The sequence below is a fragment of the Ursus americanus genome, chromosome 31 (genome assembly GCF_024610735.1).
Source record: "Ursus americanus isolate L20-20 chromosome 31, mUrsAme1.1.p, whole genome shotgun sequence".
NCBI lineage: Eukaryota > Metazoa > Chordata > Mammalia > Carnivora > Ursidae > Ursus > Ursus americanus.
Genome location: NC_142157.1, coordinates 12,813,849 through 12,827,956, shown reverse-complemented (window position 1 = coordinate 12,827,956; position 14,108 = coordinate 12,813,849). Strand labels below are relative to the sequence as shown.

General features: G+C 38.8%; 1 protein-coding gene across 1 annotated transcript in view; it reads right to left on the bottom strand.

The window, feature by feature from the left end:
• Nucleotides 1-14,108, bottom strand: part of GPR158 (G protein-coupled receptor 158) — a 431,433-nt gene that overhangs the window by 55,973 nt on the left and 361,352 nt on the right. Inside the window, exon 6 of the mRNA XM_087857604.1 lies at nucleotides 6,061-6,170. Coding sequence (XP_087713730.1) covers nucleotides 6,061-6,170 — 110 coding nt within the window. The remainder of the gene's footprint in view (nucleotides 1-6,060; nucleotides 6,171-14,108) is intronic.

The following is a 14,108-nucleotide window of genomic DNA, read 5'->3' as shown; positions in this document are numbered from 1 at the left end:
ATAGTTCCAGAACATAAATTTAAAACCTTTATTTTCTAAATTGTCATCCCAAACATGTCATTCTTCCATAGGGCATCTAGGTTTTTTTTAGTGTATGAAAAGTATGGGTGTATGAGGTAAGGTTCTGATATTTTGTAATTTACCCCTGAAGCTAAGTAACTTTCTTTGGCTTTGGAACTTGCTTAGCTACCTATTGACAAAGATTCTCTCCTTAATCAAATTTCCCAGCCAGGCTCCTCTGAGTCTTCTCCTCGACTGGGCCCAACCTTTGGACTTTCCTTGTCTTTCCATTGCCCGATTGTAGCAAGAATCTTACTAAGTCAGCTTAGTGAGAATCTCCCATCTTTGATATCTGAGACCATCTTGGCCTGCCTTTTGCGAGACTCCTGTCAAGTTGGTTTAGCCAGAAATTCTCCTTTGCCTCTGATGCTTTCTCTTAGTAGTTTTCCATCCACTGAACCACACCCTGCTCCTTAACTGTAAATCCCCACGCTTCCTTTATGAATTCTGAGTTGAACCCAATCTCTCTCCCTGGCTGTGAAAACTGCAAGTTGTCGTGCCCATGAATAAAGTCTGTCTTACCATTCTTTAACAAGTGTCAGAATAATTTTTCTTCATTGACAATGTCAGGACAGTACTCTGACAGGGAAAGAGAGCTTCCTCAGAAGCTTATGAATGAGTCTCTCTTCTCTGGGACAATATGGTTCTTAAGAAATGTCACTATGAGTAATTCTTCACTTGAAGTTATTCCTACATCCAGATCGGCAGCCAGAAAAGATCATCAATCACAGTGAGCTCAGCAGAAAGGAGGACCTGAAATCCCCATCTTTACCACCATCCATATGGCAAACTCTTCCCATTTTCTAGTCAAAACTAATGTCCACGGCTACACGTTCAAAGGACGTGTTCTTGATACGTTATTTTGGCTGAGGTGGGCAACTGGCTAAAACCATTTTGAAACTGTGCCATGTCCAAACCCCTATGGGCCATGATTTGGGACCTTAAACATCATTCATCTATGAGCTGGGGTAAATGCAAGATTTTTAGAACACTCTTGTGTATGCCCATAGGCATTTTGCTCAGCCACCCAAGAACAAAGGTTGTTACTGTTCTGGCTTTCATAAATGAGGGCTCACCGACACCCTGCTAAGGCAAATCTGCAGCTAATATACAGTCTAACGTGCTGAGTCTCTATCTCAAATTGCCTGCCAGCCAGTGGTTCTCATAAGTTAAGCTAAGAAGGCAACCTTCATTTTGTTACAAGCTCTTAGCATCTCTAGACAGTCCTAACTTGCTTTTCTTTCTTTTTTTCCCCCAAAATTTAAGGTATCTTACTGTATTTTATGTATCTTTATAAAGAATACATAAAATAAATAAGTATAGGTACCTTCCAGTCACTTTTTAAAATTTACGAGGAAACAACCAAAAAAATAAAATAAAAAAGAAAACATAAAACCTTCCCACAAAGTGTAAATATTTGGTACTAATGAGCACAGTAGAGAAAACTGCTACGTATTGTGTTGTATCTAGAGCAAGGAATACTGAATAATGTATGAAATGAAAATCCCTAGTCCAGAGCCAGAAGTAGGCTTTTTTACAGCTTGCTTAAATATTCATTTTAAATATAGTAAAAAAAAGTCTTTTGTTTTTTTTTCTTGATTAGCCTTGGAAAAAGGAAAAAGGCAATTTGTTTTCAGAAGCCATATTACAGGGAATAGGAAAATGTTCTTGGAGCATTAAATTTCTTAATCTCTCTCCACCTCCTTTCATTTAAAACATTTCCTCATTTTGCCTCTTGAAAATAGACTCAGCTTTTCTGAACCTAGAGATATTATTGCCTTACCAATTTTCTTAAACAAACAACTTAGCAAGTATTCTGTGAACCCACACAACCACACAAAGAACTAGATGTTCTTGTAGATCTGTCCTGTATCTCATGTCCCAAGTCAAACATCTGTATGGTTACTTAAGGAAACTCCTCTTTATAAATGAACCTTCTTCATTTCTCCTCCTTCAGCTCTATTTTCTCTTTGATCCATATTAGGAGAGCTAAAACCTGTACCATTCGTCCTTCTTTTTCCAAAAAGGAACAGCCTCAGTTTCAAATAAATTGCACCGCATGAATGGCCCGCCAATGAGGTGGGGCAGTGGGACTGGCTTGCCCTAGGGTGTAAGTAACAAAGGGACCCATTTGCCTGTAGCGAACTTAGGGCAATAATAAAGACAACTAAAAGTTGGTCTGCTTTTTATCACCATCATGTGCTAGTGATTCTAAATGTCGGTGATAAAAGATGGCTCCATGAAGAGGCAAACCACTCTCACCTTACCCCCAACTTGTTACACCCCTATATTGCACTGTTAATAAATTAAAATGCTCTTCTGCAATTTTCCTTTGGACAGGCATGGTAGTCTCTGACTGTATAATTCTCAAATACAGGGAGAGACCACTAAATTAAAAAGTGGAAGATTTGGTAAAAGTGGATGAAACCTTCAAGTTCCCTCCCAGGCTAATAGTATCATTTCTGTGACAGCATGAGATCCTGTTCCTTTTTCATATTTGTGTCAAGTTTTCAGGGCTACTGGAATTCTGTAAACACTACCATCAATCAGAGAGAAACCAGGAGATGGAGAAAGAAATGTTCCATAATTTTCTAAGCCTTGAGGGAAATGACTGAAATAAAACAAAAACTCAGGTCTTTCTTGCCTGTCCTATTCCCAAGGGACTTTAACAGTCACTTTATGTATCTGTACTGATAATTTCCTTAGAATTTTCTGCCTAGAAGGTAGGATTTACTTTTTGGAAAAAATCTTGAAATAAAAAATGAAGTTTTTATGAAAATGATATATGGCATTCACCATGCTATCTTGATACCTCAATCTATCTTGGGTCAGGTCCTCTAAAGCCTAGTTCTGTGCCTTTCTCCATATTTTTCCAATGAATTTCCTTATTGGTTAATTCAGCCGTAGAAGCCCCAGCCCCTTGATATATTTACACATATTCCAGTCATGTTTAGCCTTTACAACAACTTTACAGGTGAGGTGAGAAAACTGATTTTCAGATGTTAAAATAATTTGTTCTTGGTTGTACAAATAGTTAATGTCAGAACTGAAATTTGAATTTGGATTTGTTAGGATTTATGCTTTTCCTCTTTTTTTATTTTTTTAAAGAGTTTTTACTTGTTTGAGAGAGAGAGAGAGAGACAGTAAGCAAAAGTGCACAAGCTGGGTGGGGGGGCAGCAGAGGGAGAGGGAGATGCAGACTGACTCCCCACTGAGCAAGGAGCCCAACACAGGGCTTGATCCCAGGACCCTGAGATCACGACCTGAGCCAAAAGCAGATGCTTACCCAACTGAGCCACCCAGGCGCCCCTTTATGTCTTTCCTCTTTATCATGTTATTACCAAATCTTAGAAGTCCACATGTTGCTTAAATCTAAAAGATATCAACCAAAGACACCCATGGCAGCTGCATTCACTATAACCATCCGCCCACTCACTTAACAAATACCTAAATATATAAATATAGGCACCATGCACAACTAAGAATGGGGAACATGAAACTGGTTCAGCCAGTCACTTCCAGTGAGTTATTCACATTCCTCTGGGATGCTAATTATTCAGTTTTATAGACTGAAACAATATTGGAATTGGTTAAATTTAAGCAATATGAAAAAAAAACCAGAATATAATATAAAGCCATATGGTTCAGACAGGATAAGAATAATTCAGCTCATTAAATTAGAAACAGTTTCTACTTGATTTAAACCTTCAGTGGTAACTCTTCGATACAATGACTTCTAAAGACATATAGAAAATAGCTCTAAGTCCAGTCTTTGAAATAAATGAAAGAATGACGGACTAGTTTCTCAAATTCCAATCATTTGCATACCACACTCAAGATTTCTGCCTAAGTCTGCACACTAGCTATATACTCTTTAAATCAATTTCTATTTAAAATATTTTAAAGGAAACTTTATATTGCTACTTTAAATGAAAAACTGATAATACAGAAAGAGAAAGTAACTATAGAAATACAGTGAGACGGTCAGTAAGTTATATCAAGGTAGCATTGCAATGGAAAGCTCTGAGCCTGAAGCTTGACGTGCTCTTTGTTGCAAAGGGAGATTAGCAAGTGCTTGGCAGGTGTTAGAGATCTACTAGTTCCACACTAATTTTTCTCTTGGAAATAATCAGAAGGATGGACAGAATGTCTGAACGGAAGTAATTTTCTTATTACGTGATTCAGTGCTATTTACTACTGTGTTTGTATCCCACCAAACAACCTCTTGCAGACCACGGAGTTATATGTTCTAGACATGTGGGGACCTCCAGTGAGTCAGGGGACTGTGAATGCATTACGCGTGGAGAGAACTGTTGGAAGCAGCTTCTAAGTCTGCATCTGACATTTTTATTCATTCAACCAATGACTAAGACGTACTAAACACCTCCCATGTATCAGTCATTGTGCTAAGGGCAGGGGATTCAATAGTAAGACCCTCACTTTGAAGAGAAAGTAAATTAGGTAAAAATGAAGAAGATAATTAAATAAACAAACTGTATTATATAATAGAGGACCCAAGAGATGCTAAGTGCTAGACTCATAGGGAGAGGGATCATTTTTAAATCTCAAGAGGTCACCCATTCTCTCAGGATTTCTAGAAGCCTTATTGTCTGTTATAGGCTGCCAATGATTACTCACTTCCTTTGGTGAACAATGGTTGAAAATAGCTATCGTGTAAGGAATGGAAACCGGAAGATACTTGAAGACTACAAGGACATAAGAGCAAAGTGTGCCGTGATGTGGAAAGAATAAAATGAATGTCAGAAAGAACATTAGAGATTGGTCTAATCTTTTCCTTTTATAGAAAATAGAAGTCTATGATTTCCGAGAGTTAGAGGCTGAAATGAGATTTAAGCTGGATCTCCTGACATCCAGTCCAATGTTCCTTGTACTACAGGACATACATAAGAAAGGAACCTTGAGAGTTAAGGATATCTATGTTTATTTCAAAAAGATACTCTGGAGCATTCCCAGTAAATAAGTACCAATGAAACAAAGCAAACAAAACAAAACAAGAACCCGAAAAAGAAATTGAGATCCTTGTGTAGTAGACAGTAAAATGATCACATTTTAAGAAAGATTGAAAGGGAAATATTTAAAGACAAATATAACACATGTTATGGCTCTAAGATAAACTGTTGCCTGAGCCATATTAAAATACTTTTATTGAGAAACATGATCACATTAGCATGGAAGTATGAATGGCTTACTATGGTTATAAAAACAACTTTAAAGCTAATCAGCATAAAGGGTTTCCTCTATAGAGTTGCAGTTTTATTGTGAGGGAGAAATTACATTCTCTCTCCAGTGGTCTTTGGCACCACTGCATTGAGAGAGCTTGGGAATAAGAGGCACTGGAAAGCCCTTTGGGATAGGTAATGTACTATATGTCTCTTTCTTCTGCATACTTATCATATACATTAAGAAAAGCAGGTGGTTTTGAAAGTATAAGAGGATTTACCCCATTGTCTAATTTACAAAGCTGATAATCATTAGAGCACTCTGGTTAAGGAGGAAAGTCAAGAACACTGTTTTTTTGAACTTCACCCATTGAATATCAGCAGGATTACCCTGGGGCATGTAATTTATGAATGAAGAACAGTAGTCTCTGTCAAGTCAGAGGACTGCCGCATTTTACTATATAAGGATTCTTTGGGAGCTCTGGACCTGGATTTTTAGCTGTATTGCCTTTGTATTCTTTCCTGCTGTTAGCTAGGAAACAGTCTCTTGCATTCATCCTAAACTATTTTTTATTCAGAATTAAATTTTCCATACCCAGTGGTATATTTTATTGAAATACGTTGTTCAAATTCAGTTGTATTAAAGATTTTCCTAGAGAATCCTAATGATGTTGCCTTGAAAATGAAAAAAATATGTATTGTCTGGCTGTCTAATTCTTGAAATTAAACCATTTAAGTGGCTGACCCAGCTTGCAATAACATGCTAAGCCAAACACTTTGATCCTCCCACGGGAATGAAAACTAGTGAAATACAATATACCTGTGAAGCTTGAGAGTGACAGTTCCATAAACAGTTGCAAAACCGAGAAGACGGACCCATCTGAGGAGAATACAGCGAAATGTGCTTGGCTCAAAGTACAAAATAACAACCTGTGGAATGAGAACAGAAAGAAAGAGACCTTCAGGATTAACTGATGACCCACAGATTAAAATCAATATTTCACATATGAATTTTGACATAAGCACACATCCTTTTGAATAAAACTTTAAAATATTATTTTGATCATTCATGGGCCAAATCAAAAGACTACGGTCTCCCTATTGCTTTCAAATCAAACCTAAGTTCTTTATTTTTATTTTATTTTTATTTTTAATTTCTTATTATGTTATGTTAGTCACCATACAGTACATCATTAGTTTTTGATGTAGTGTTCCATGATTCATCGTTTGCATATAACACCCAGTGCTCCATGCAGTACGTGCCCTCCTTAATACCCACCACCAGCCTATCCTGATCCCCCACCCCTCTCCCCTCTAAAGCCCTCAGTTTGTTAATTCTGACTTTCAGGAGTTTCTATCAATTGTCTCTAAGCCTGTGGCACATTCAAACTTAACTCCCTTTACTTCCCCAGATGGGCCAGCCGGGCTGTCCTCCATTGTCAAACTCCACTGGAGCCTTGCTGACAGCACCCCCCCCCCACACACTTCTAGACCCTTCCCCTGTCTGCACCAGCCCTGAGAGGATTATCCTGTACTGTACTCCCCTGCCAACCTACCACTTAGCACCTGGCTCAACTGCCTCCCTAACTCTTCTCTTCTCACTCCAGAGTGCTCACTGAGCAAATATTAATTAAGCATATACCATGAGCCAGATACTATACTAGATGCTGTAGATACAAAGGCCAATAAGAAAGAGAAGAGAGGGGCGCCTGGGTGGCAAAGTGGTTAAGCGTCTGCCTTCAGCTCAGGGCGTGATCCCGGCGTTACCGGATCGAGTCCCACATCAGGCTCTTCCGCTTTGAGCCTGCTTCTTCCTCTCCCACTCCCCCTGCTTGTGTTCCCTCTCTCGCTGGCTGTCTCTCTCTGTCGAATAAATAAATAAAATCTTTAAAAAAAAAAAAAAGAAAGAGAAGAGAGACCTGTAAAAGAGGAATTGCATTCAAGTGGCACAGGTGCTATGATAAACATCTGACAGGTTCATTGGGACACAAAGGAACAAGTGGTCAATTCCAGGCAGGGGTGGGGGCAGTCAAAAGGCATGTGCAAGGCACTGTATGTGTTACCTTTCATATGCTACTGGTGGGTTTGAACAAGCCCTCATAGGACAGGAATTCGTTTGGCCTTGCTTAAGAAATCTAAAGAATAAATGCTGTTGAAGAATGTGGACTTAAACTCTTATGCTGGAGTGGCAGGCCTGAACTGATTTTGCTGAGAACAAGGTCATCATAACAGAAAACTATGCTCACTCCTAAAACCCTGTGTGTTATTTTAGGTTTTGTTTTGTTTTTTTTATCCCAAAGATATAAATATTGGAACCATAAAACATAGCTGGGTGACATGGGGTGGGTGCTGACATCTTCTTGCTGATATCTTACAAACGGAGCCCCACTCTCCAACAGTGCCAGGAATGACATTACCGACAACTCCCTGATGGTATTTCTCAAATCGTTCTACTGTATAAAGATATTAAACTAGGTACTTCCAATACCATTATAATTAAATTCTCAAGGAGTGGAAAAAAAGGCTGCTATTAAGAAGAAATCAAAGGAAGGTAAGAATAGGTGTGGCTAGGAGATAATGTTGCTTTGTGTATATGTGATATTTGTCCTTAATTTTCTAATTCACTAGGTCTATGTTGACGATGCAGATAAAGATGTGATTTTAAAATTCAGTCTACCAGGAAAGCGTTTGGAGTCATCCAAAAACTGACATAAAACATTTCCTTTATTTATTATTTTCACAAAACAAGTTAAAATTCTGCAAATGTGTGTTTTAGGTTTACTCATGTATTTTAGAAATAGTTCCTTTACACAAGGGTCTGGCAGCAATTACAAGTTCTGCAAAATAAGCTGTATTGTTTAGTAAGGAATCTGAGCTGAAGGAAGAAGGGAAAATTTACGGGAAAAGAAACAAATGGAGAAAACTTGGTAGAAGAGTAAGGGATTAGGGGATATGTGTTCCTTCTTATGACAGAGAGAAATGACAGATTAGCAATGAGTGAGAGAGGGACCTAAAGTCTAGAACATACAAAATCTCAAATATTTCCACCAGAAATAGCTTTAGAGATTATTCTAGCACAGTGGATTCCTGGAATCTACAAAATCCTGTGACTTATTACAAAGCTTTCCATTGCACACCGGACGATGATTAAGAGCATGAATAAGCAAAGGTGAAGAATGTAAGACAGAAGTCTGCATATTTGGAGGAAAGAGTTGTTCTTGAATTGTTCAGGAGCTACTGTTATAGCTTCAAACTTTTATTTCACAGATGAAGAATTTGAGGGCTTGTTACTGTAAATGAAAGATTGGGTTGGTCAGCAATAAATGAAAGAATAATAGTCAATTTTTTTCAACATCCATGGACGAGGTATAAGCTTAAAAAATAATAGAAAATGAAATTCCAGTGAACTTAATAAAATACATTATTAGAAACAGTTCAGCAAACAGTGAAGTAGAACTCCTAATTTTGGAGTGTGGTGATGGGAGAATCCAGGCTCTGTATCCAATCTCCCTGGGTTCCAATCCTGGCTCTGTTTTTCACTAGTGTGACTTTGACAAATTATTTAACATTGCCTTGCTCTGCCTCAGTTCCCCCATCTTTACGATGAACACAACACTAACACTTCCACATAGGACTGTTTTGAAGTCTGAATGTGATAAACATAGCGCCTGGTACATAAGGCATTCAATAAATTGTGGTTAATATATTAAGAGAGCTGATTTATGTATACTTTGTTATAAAAGTTACCATTCTCACTGTAGTATAATTATATCTTATCTCAGTGAATTCTTTTCTGATTATTCTGGTTACTCCCTTTGAATTCCGATAGTCACTTTTTGACTATACACTTTTTTTTACTTTACCATATACCATAGTTAACTGTGTGGGTATTCCCCTGAATCAGATGTAAAACCAAAGAACACATGCTTCTCCATATATTCTGTATGCTTCACACATAGAAAATTTAAATATATTAAATATTTGGTCAGTGATCAATTTTAGCTAATTTAACAAAGAAAATTCTATCTTTAAAATAAACTATGTGAAAAGTCCAATTAGGATTCACTAATCGTTGTGATTCTAATCGCTCATTCACTATTTATTTAGTCTGCAATTTAGAAGCCATTGTAACAAATCAGATGTGGATTAGGTCCTCAAGTTATAGTTTAGAAGAGTGGATGCTCCGTGTACATGATAAAAATAATGGCTTGATCATACCAAATATTTACACAGCACTATTACTACACACAAATTTAAGCATTTTTACAGTATTTACTTATTTAATCCCCACAATACCTTATACAGTAGGAATGTTTATTTTACAAAGGAGGAATAATGCACAGAGAATTTAGGAGATGTGCTCAGCGTCGCACAGCCAGGAAAGGTCAGGGCTAGGATCTAAATCAGGCAGTTGAGTTCCAGAGTTCACAGTTTGCCTCTCTAAATAGTTCTACCGCATGGGGGACGTGATCGATGCTATTATGCTGTGAATTGAATCATATTGCGGATTCAGAGAAAAGAGGAATTACTCTCAGTGGAAACAAGTCAAGTTATCATAGGAGGGTTCACATCTGAGTAAGGACCTGGTGGAGGAAGGGTTTAAGTATGTAAGCAAAAGGAAAGCGGGAAGGAGCCCAAGACAAAGGCCTGGTTGTGAGAAAGCTTCAAGAGTATGGAGTATGTGGTTATGGACAGGAAGACATAAAGGGGAGCACTAAAAATCAAGCTTTAAAACAGAGATGGGACCAGTTCACTGTAAACTTTAAATAAAAGGGTGAGGAATTCAGATTTTATTCTGTGACCAAACATATGATGAAACGTCTTTAAACTGAGATCAGAAGTGTGTTCCAGGGAGTTAATCTGGCAGCACCACACGAGATGACTGGATGCTACGGAAGGAGAAGATACTGAAGGTGAGAAGGCCAGTTGGGAGACATCAAAACAAAACAAACGAATTCATCATCTTCCTCACCAAACCTTTTCCTTTTCTTATTCTTATTTCAGCATTGCCTTTACTCTAGTCCCCAAATGCTTCTGCTTCCTTAACTGTCTTGTGTAGAACCTTTCATTGGTTCCCAGGGTTCTTATGAAAAAGTCTAAATTATTATTATTATTATTATTTAAATATTTTATTTATTTGCAAGAGAGAGACATGGCGAGAGAGAGAGAGAGAGAGAGAGAGAGAGAGAGCACAAGCTGGGGGAGTGGGAGAGGGAGAAGCAGGGTCCCTGCTGAGCGGGGAGCCTGACGATGCAGGGCTGTATCCCAGGACCTGGGATCATGACCTAAGCTAAAGGCAGACGCTTAAAGACTGAGCCACCCAGGTGCTCCACTTTATTATTATAATTTTTTTATAAGACTTTATTTATTTATTTAGAGAGAGAGGGAGAGAGCATGTGCACATGTGCATGGGGGAGGAGCGGGGGGAGGGAGAGGGAGAGAGAGAGAATCCCAAGCAGACTCCACACTGAGTGCAGAGCCCAACTTGGGGCCCGATCTCATGGCTCAGAGATCATGACCCGAACCAAAATCAAGAGTCGGATGCTTAACCAACTGAGCCACCCAGGTGTCCCAAAACTCTAAATTATTTAGGATGATAGATACCAGCTTACTTCTATTACATCATTACTTTCCACCTACCCAAACCTTCCAATCCTTGCATCTGCTGTCCCTTCTGACTGGATGTTCCTTATCCAGTCCATGCCTCACCTGTACCTGGCTTACTCCTATTCACCTTTCAGGCTTCACTCTGAATCTCTCTTCCTCTAGGAAGAGGAAGCGCTCTCTGTGGCTTAGCACACCGTCCCTACCCGATCACAGCCCTGGATCCACAGCACTGCATTAGATTTGTTGGCTTAATGACAACCACGTTTATTGTGTTCAATTCTGTAATACTGGCACTAACTAAAGTCCGGGCACACAGAAAGTGCTCATAAATATGTGTTGAATGAAAGGAAAAATACAGCTGTAGGAAAACGGTAAAGTAGTCTATAACTGCTGCAGTGAGAATGGGAATTCAGGCACTCAGACAACAGAGGAAAGAACATGCTGAATCAAGAAAATTGGGCAGCTGATTATTTGTCGAGGCAAAAGTGAATAAAGTGTCAAAAATAATGTGAAGATTTTAAGCCTGGGTGACTGGAAGGATGATTGTGTTTAGAAAGAAACAGATTTAAAAAAAAAGATGCATCAGTCTGGGTATAACTGTGCTAGCTCTGCTTAGAACCCTCCTCACCCCACTTCATCCTTCATGTCTCAGCTCAGAGTGGGCACTCCCTGGACTGAGTCAGGTTTCCATCTCATCTGCACACTATTTACTTGTATTGAATTTGAGCTTTCCTTCATTATACTTAGCAACTCTATTTTGATATAATTGTTTCTGTAATTCATTTGTTAAATGTGTCTACTAGCTAATTTGTAAGATGCACGAGGGCAGGGATTATAACTATCTTACTCATTGCATACCCATTCCCTAGTATTGTACCTGGCAACAGTAGGTAACCAATCGTAGGTAACCAAGGAAAGAAATTTTAAAAAGGAAGGGAGGGAGGGAAGGGGAGGGAAAGGAAGGAAGGAGAAAAGATGGTAAGTTTATTTTTTGATATATTGAGTGTAAGTTGTCCATACAACATCTAACCCAGATCTAGTTTTTTAGTAGTTAATATACTCCGTAATGAGAACGGGAGAAAAAAAAGATGAGGAAGTTTCAGTGTTTTTTAAATCCCAATACTTCACCTTTTCTTGTTAAATATAATGTATATAAATGTATAGATTAACAAATTATTGTAAGTACCCTTCCCAAATTCCAAATTAATGACAAGTTTTACAACAAACCTTCATAAAGGAAGAACTGGAGAAAACCTAAGCCACGGGGCTGAAGAATTTATGAATGATGATGATAGTACAAACAGCTGCCATTTTATGTAGCTTTCATAATAGCTGCCTGTGCCTCCACACACTCATCACCATGAGAGACATCACTGAAGATCCAGGTATACTTTATTATTCCCATTTTATTTTTTAAAAATATTTTATTTATTTGACAGAGAGAGAAAGAGAGAGCACAAGTAGGTGGAGCGGCAGGCAGAGGGAAAGAGAGAAGCAGATCCCCCTCCCTGCCCGCCCCTCCCTGCCCCCCCCCCCCAGCAAGGAGCCCAATGTGGGACTCAATCCCAGGACCCCGGGGTCATGACCTGAGCCGAAGGCAGATGCTTAACTGACTAAGTCACGCAGGTGCCCCTATTATTCCCATTTTAAAGATAAAGAGACTGAACTTTAATGGGGTTACCTAATTTGCCCCTGGTTATAAAAGATTATGTTTTTCAACCAGAGCCCACGAGAAGTTCCTCTACTAGAACAACTGCCTGAGGTACATTTTCAAAGTACATATTTCAAGAGAAAACTTTCCCTGTTCTCTTTCCAGTACTAGAGGCTAATGACAGGCATAAAGATATTTAGTGTGTAAAAAGCAGGACACAGGTGTACCACGTCCGTCACCAAGGTCTTAAGGACCCAAGATCATGCGAAAGTGCTGGATGCATGAGCATAGGGTATAGACTGTAAGCAGTTTTAGGACGGCAGGGTGAGAGAAAGAGAGACCCTCTGTATATTTTAAGGACTTGGTTCTTCAACACTGGAAGTTTTTTCAGATGCTTACAAAATTCAATCAGCTGATCTCAGTGGTGGGATACTCTAGGCATTCCGTTTTTAAAAAGCACTGCTGTCTTGGAAATGGCCTTCCAAGCATTCCCTTCATTACAAACAAATCTGCACAGATTATATACCCATTTCATCAAATATGAATTTTTTTTTTTTTTTAGCTAGTTTTGAAGTCAGCTTGATTGCCTATACTCTTTGGATACTGAACACAGCTAATGGGGAAGAAAAGAGAACCACAAGAGAAAAGAATATTAGGCTTTCCAAATATGTACAAAATAGAAGAACATTTTTAAATAGAATAACTTTCTTTTGCAAATATAGACACACCAGAGATAGAAAATTAACCTCTGCTGTGTCGGCTCAGTAGATGCGAGGCCCAGTGCTTTCAGAAGAGGAATGCTGTGAAGGTAAAATGGTCAGAAGCTAGCAAAGGCCAATGCTCTTCCCAGAGCTCTGAGAGTAAAAGGTGTGAAGCTTTAGGCCTGACATTTTAAGGATCTGAGCAAGTTTCCTAATAGCGTGGGACACAGCAGTTCTACTTTCTTAACTGACTCGTCGAGTGTTATTTGCTTCAGTTCAGTGAACTTGGTTCTGAATGAAACCACTTGTACAGGTGAGTGAGGTGCAATGTGCTTTACTGTTGTGTTAGTGGGGCGTGTAGGAACAGTGTTATTTACAAAAAAAGATTACTGGGTAATGGGAGCACAGTGACAGCTGCCCGTGACAAGACCTTTGTTGATGAAGTTGTCTTTTGATAAGGATGTGAAGGACTTCTTAAGCTTCAAGGACTCTTTCTGCCATATCTACAATTTCCTTCTGCTTCGTACAAGGAAGAGTCTCGCTAGTTAAATATTTTCCAGGGCCACTTAACCTCCTCCAGTTTACCCTGTTCCCAACAATCCTTACCGAACAAGTGAAGAATAAAGCTGATATCTTGTTTGGAGGACAGTCCACAAAGGTAATGCTTGGAAGTATCTACTATTAAAACCTACTACTTAATCCAACCAGGTCTGCTATCTTTTGAAGTACGAGGCTGGAAATGAATCATAAGGTTGGAACTATGTATAGCAAAGGACTTTTATACAGGATTTGCTTGATAAAATAAGTAAATTCGAAGTTCCTTGAGTGTATTTTAAATTTATTTTTTCTATATTTGGGAAGAAATATGATTCTGGACACGGGGAAGATTTAGGGTGAAAATGTATGTCC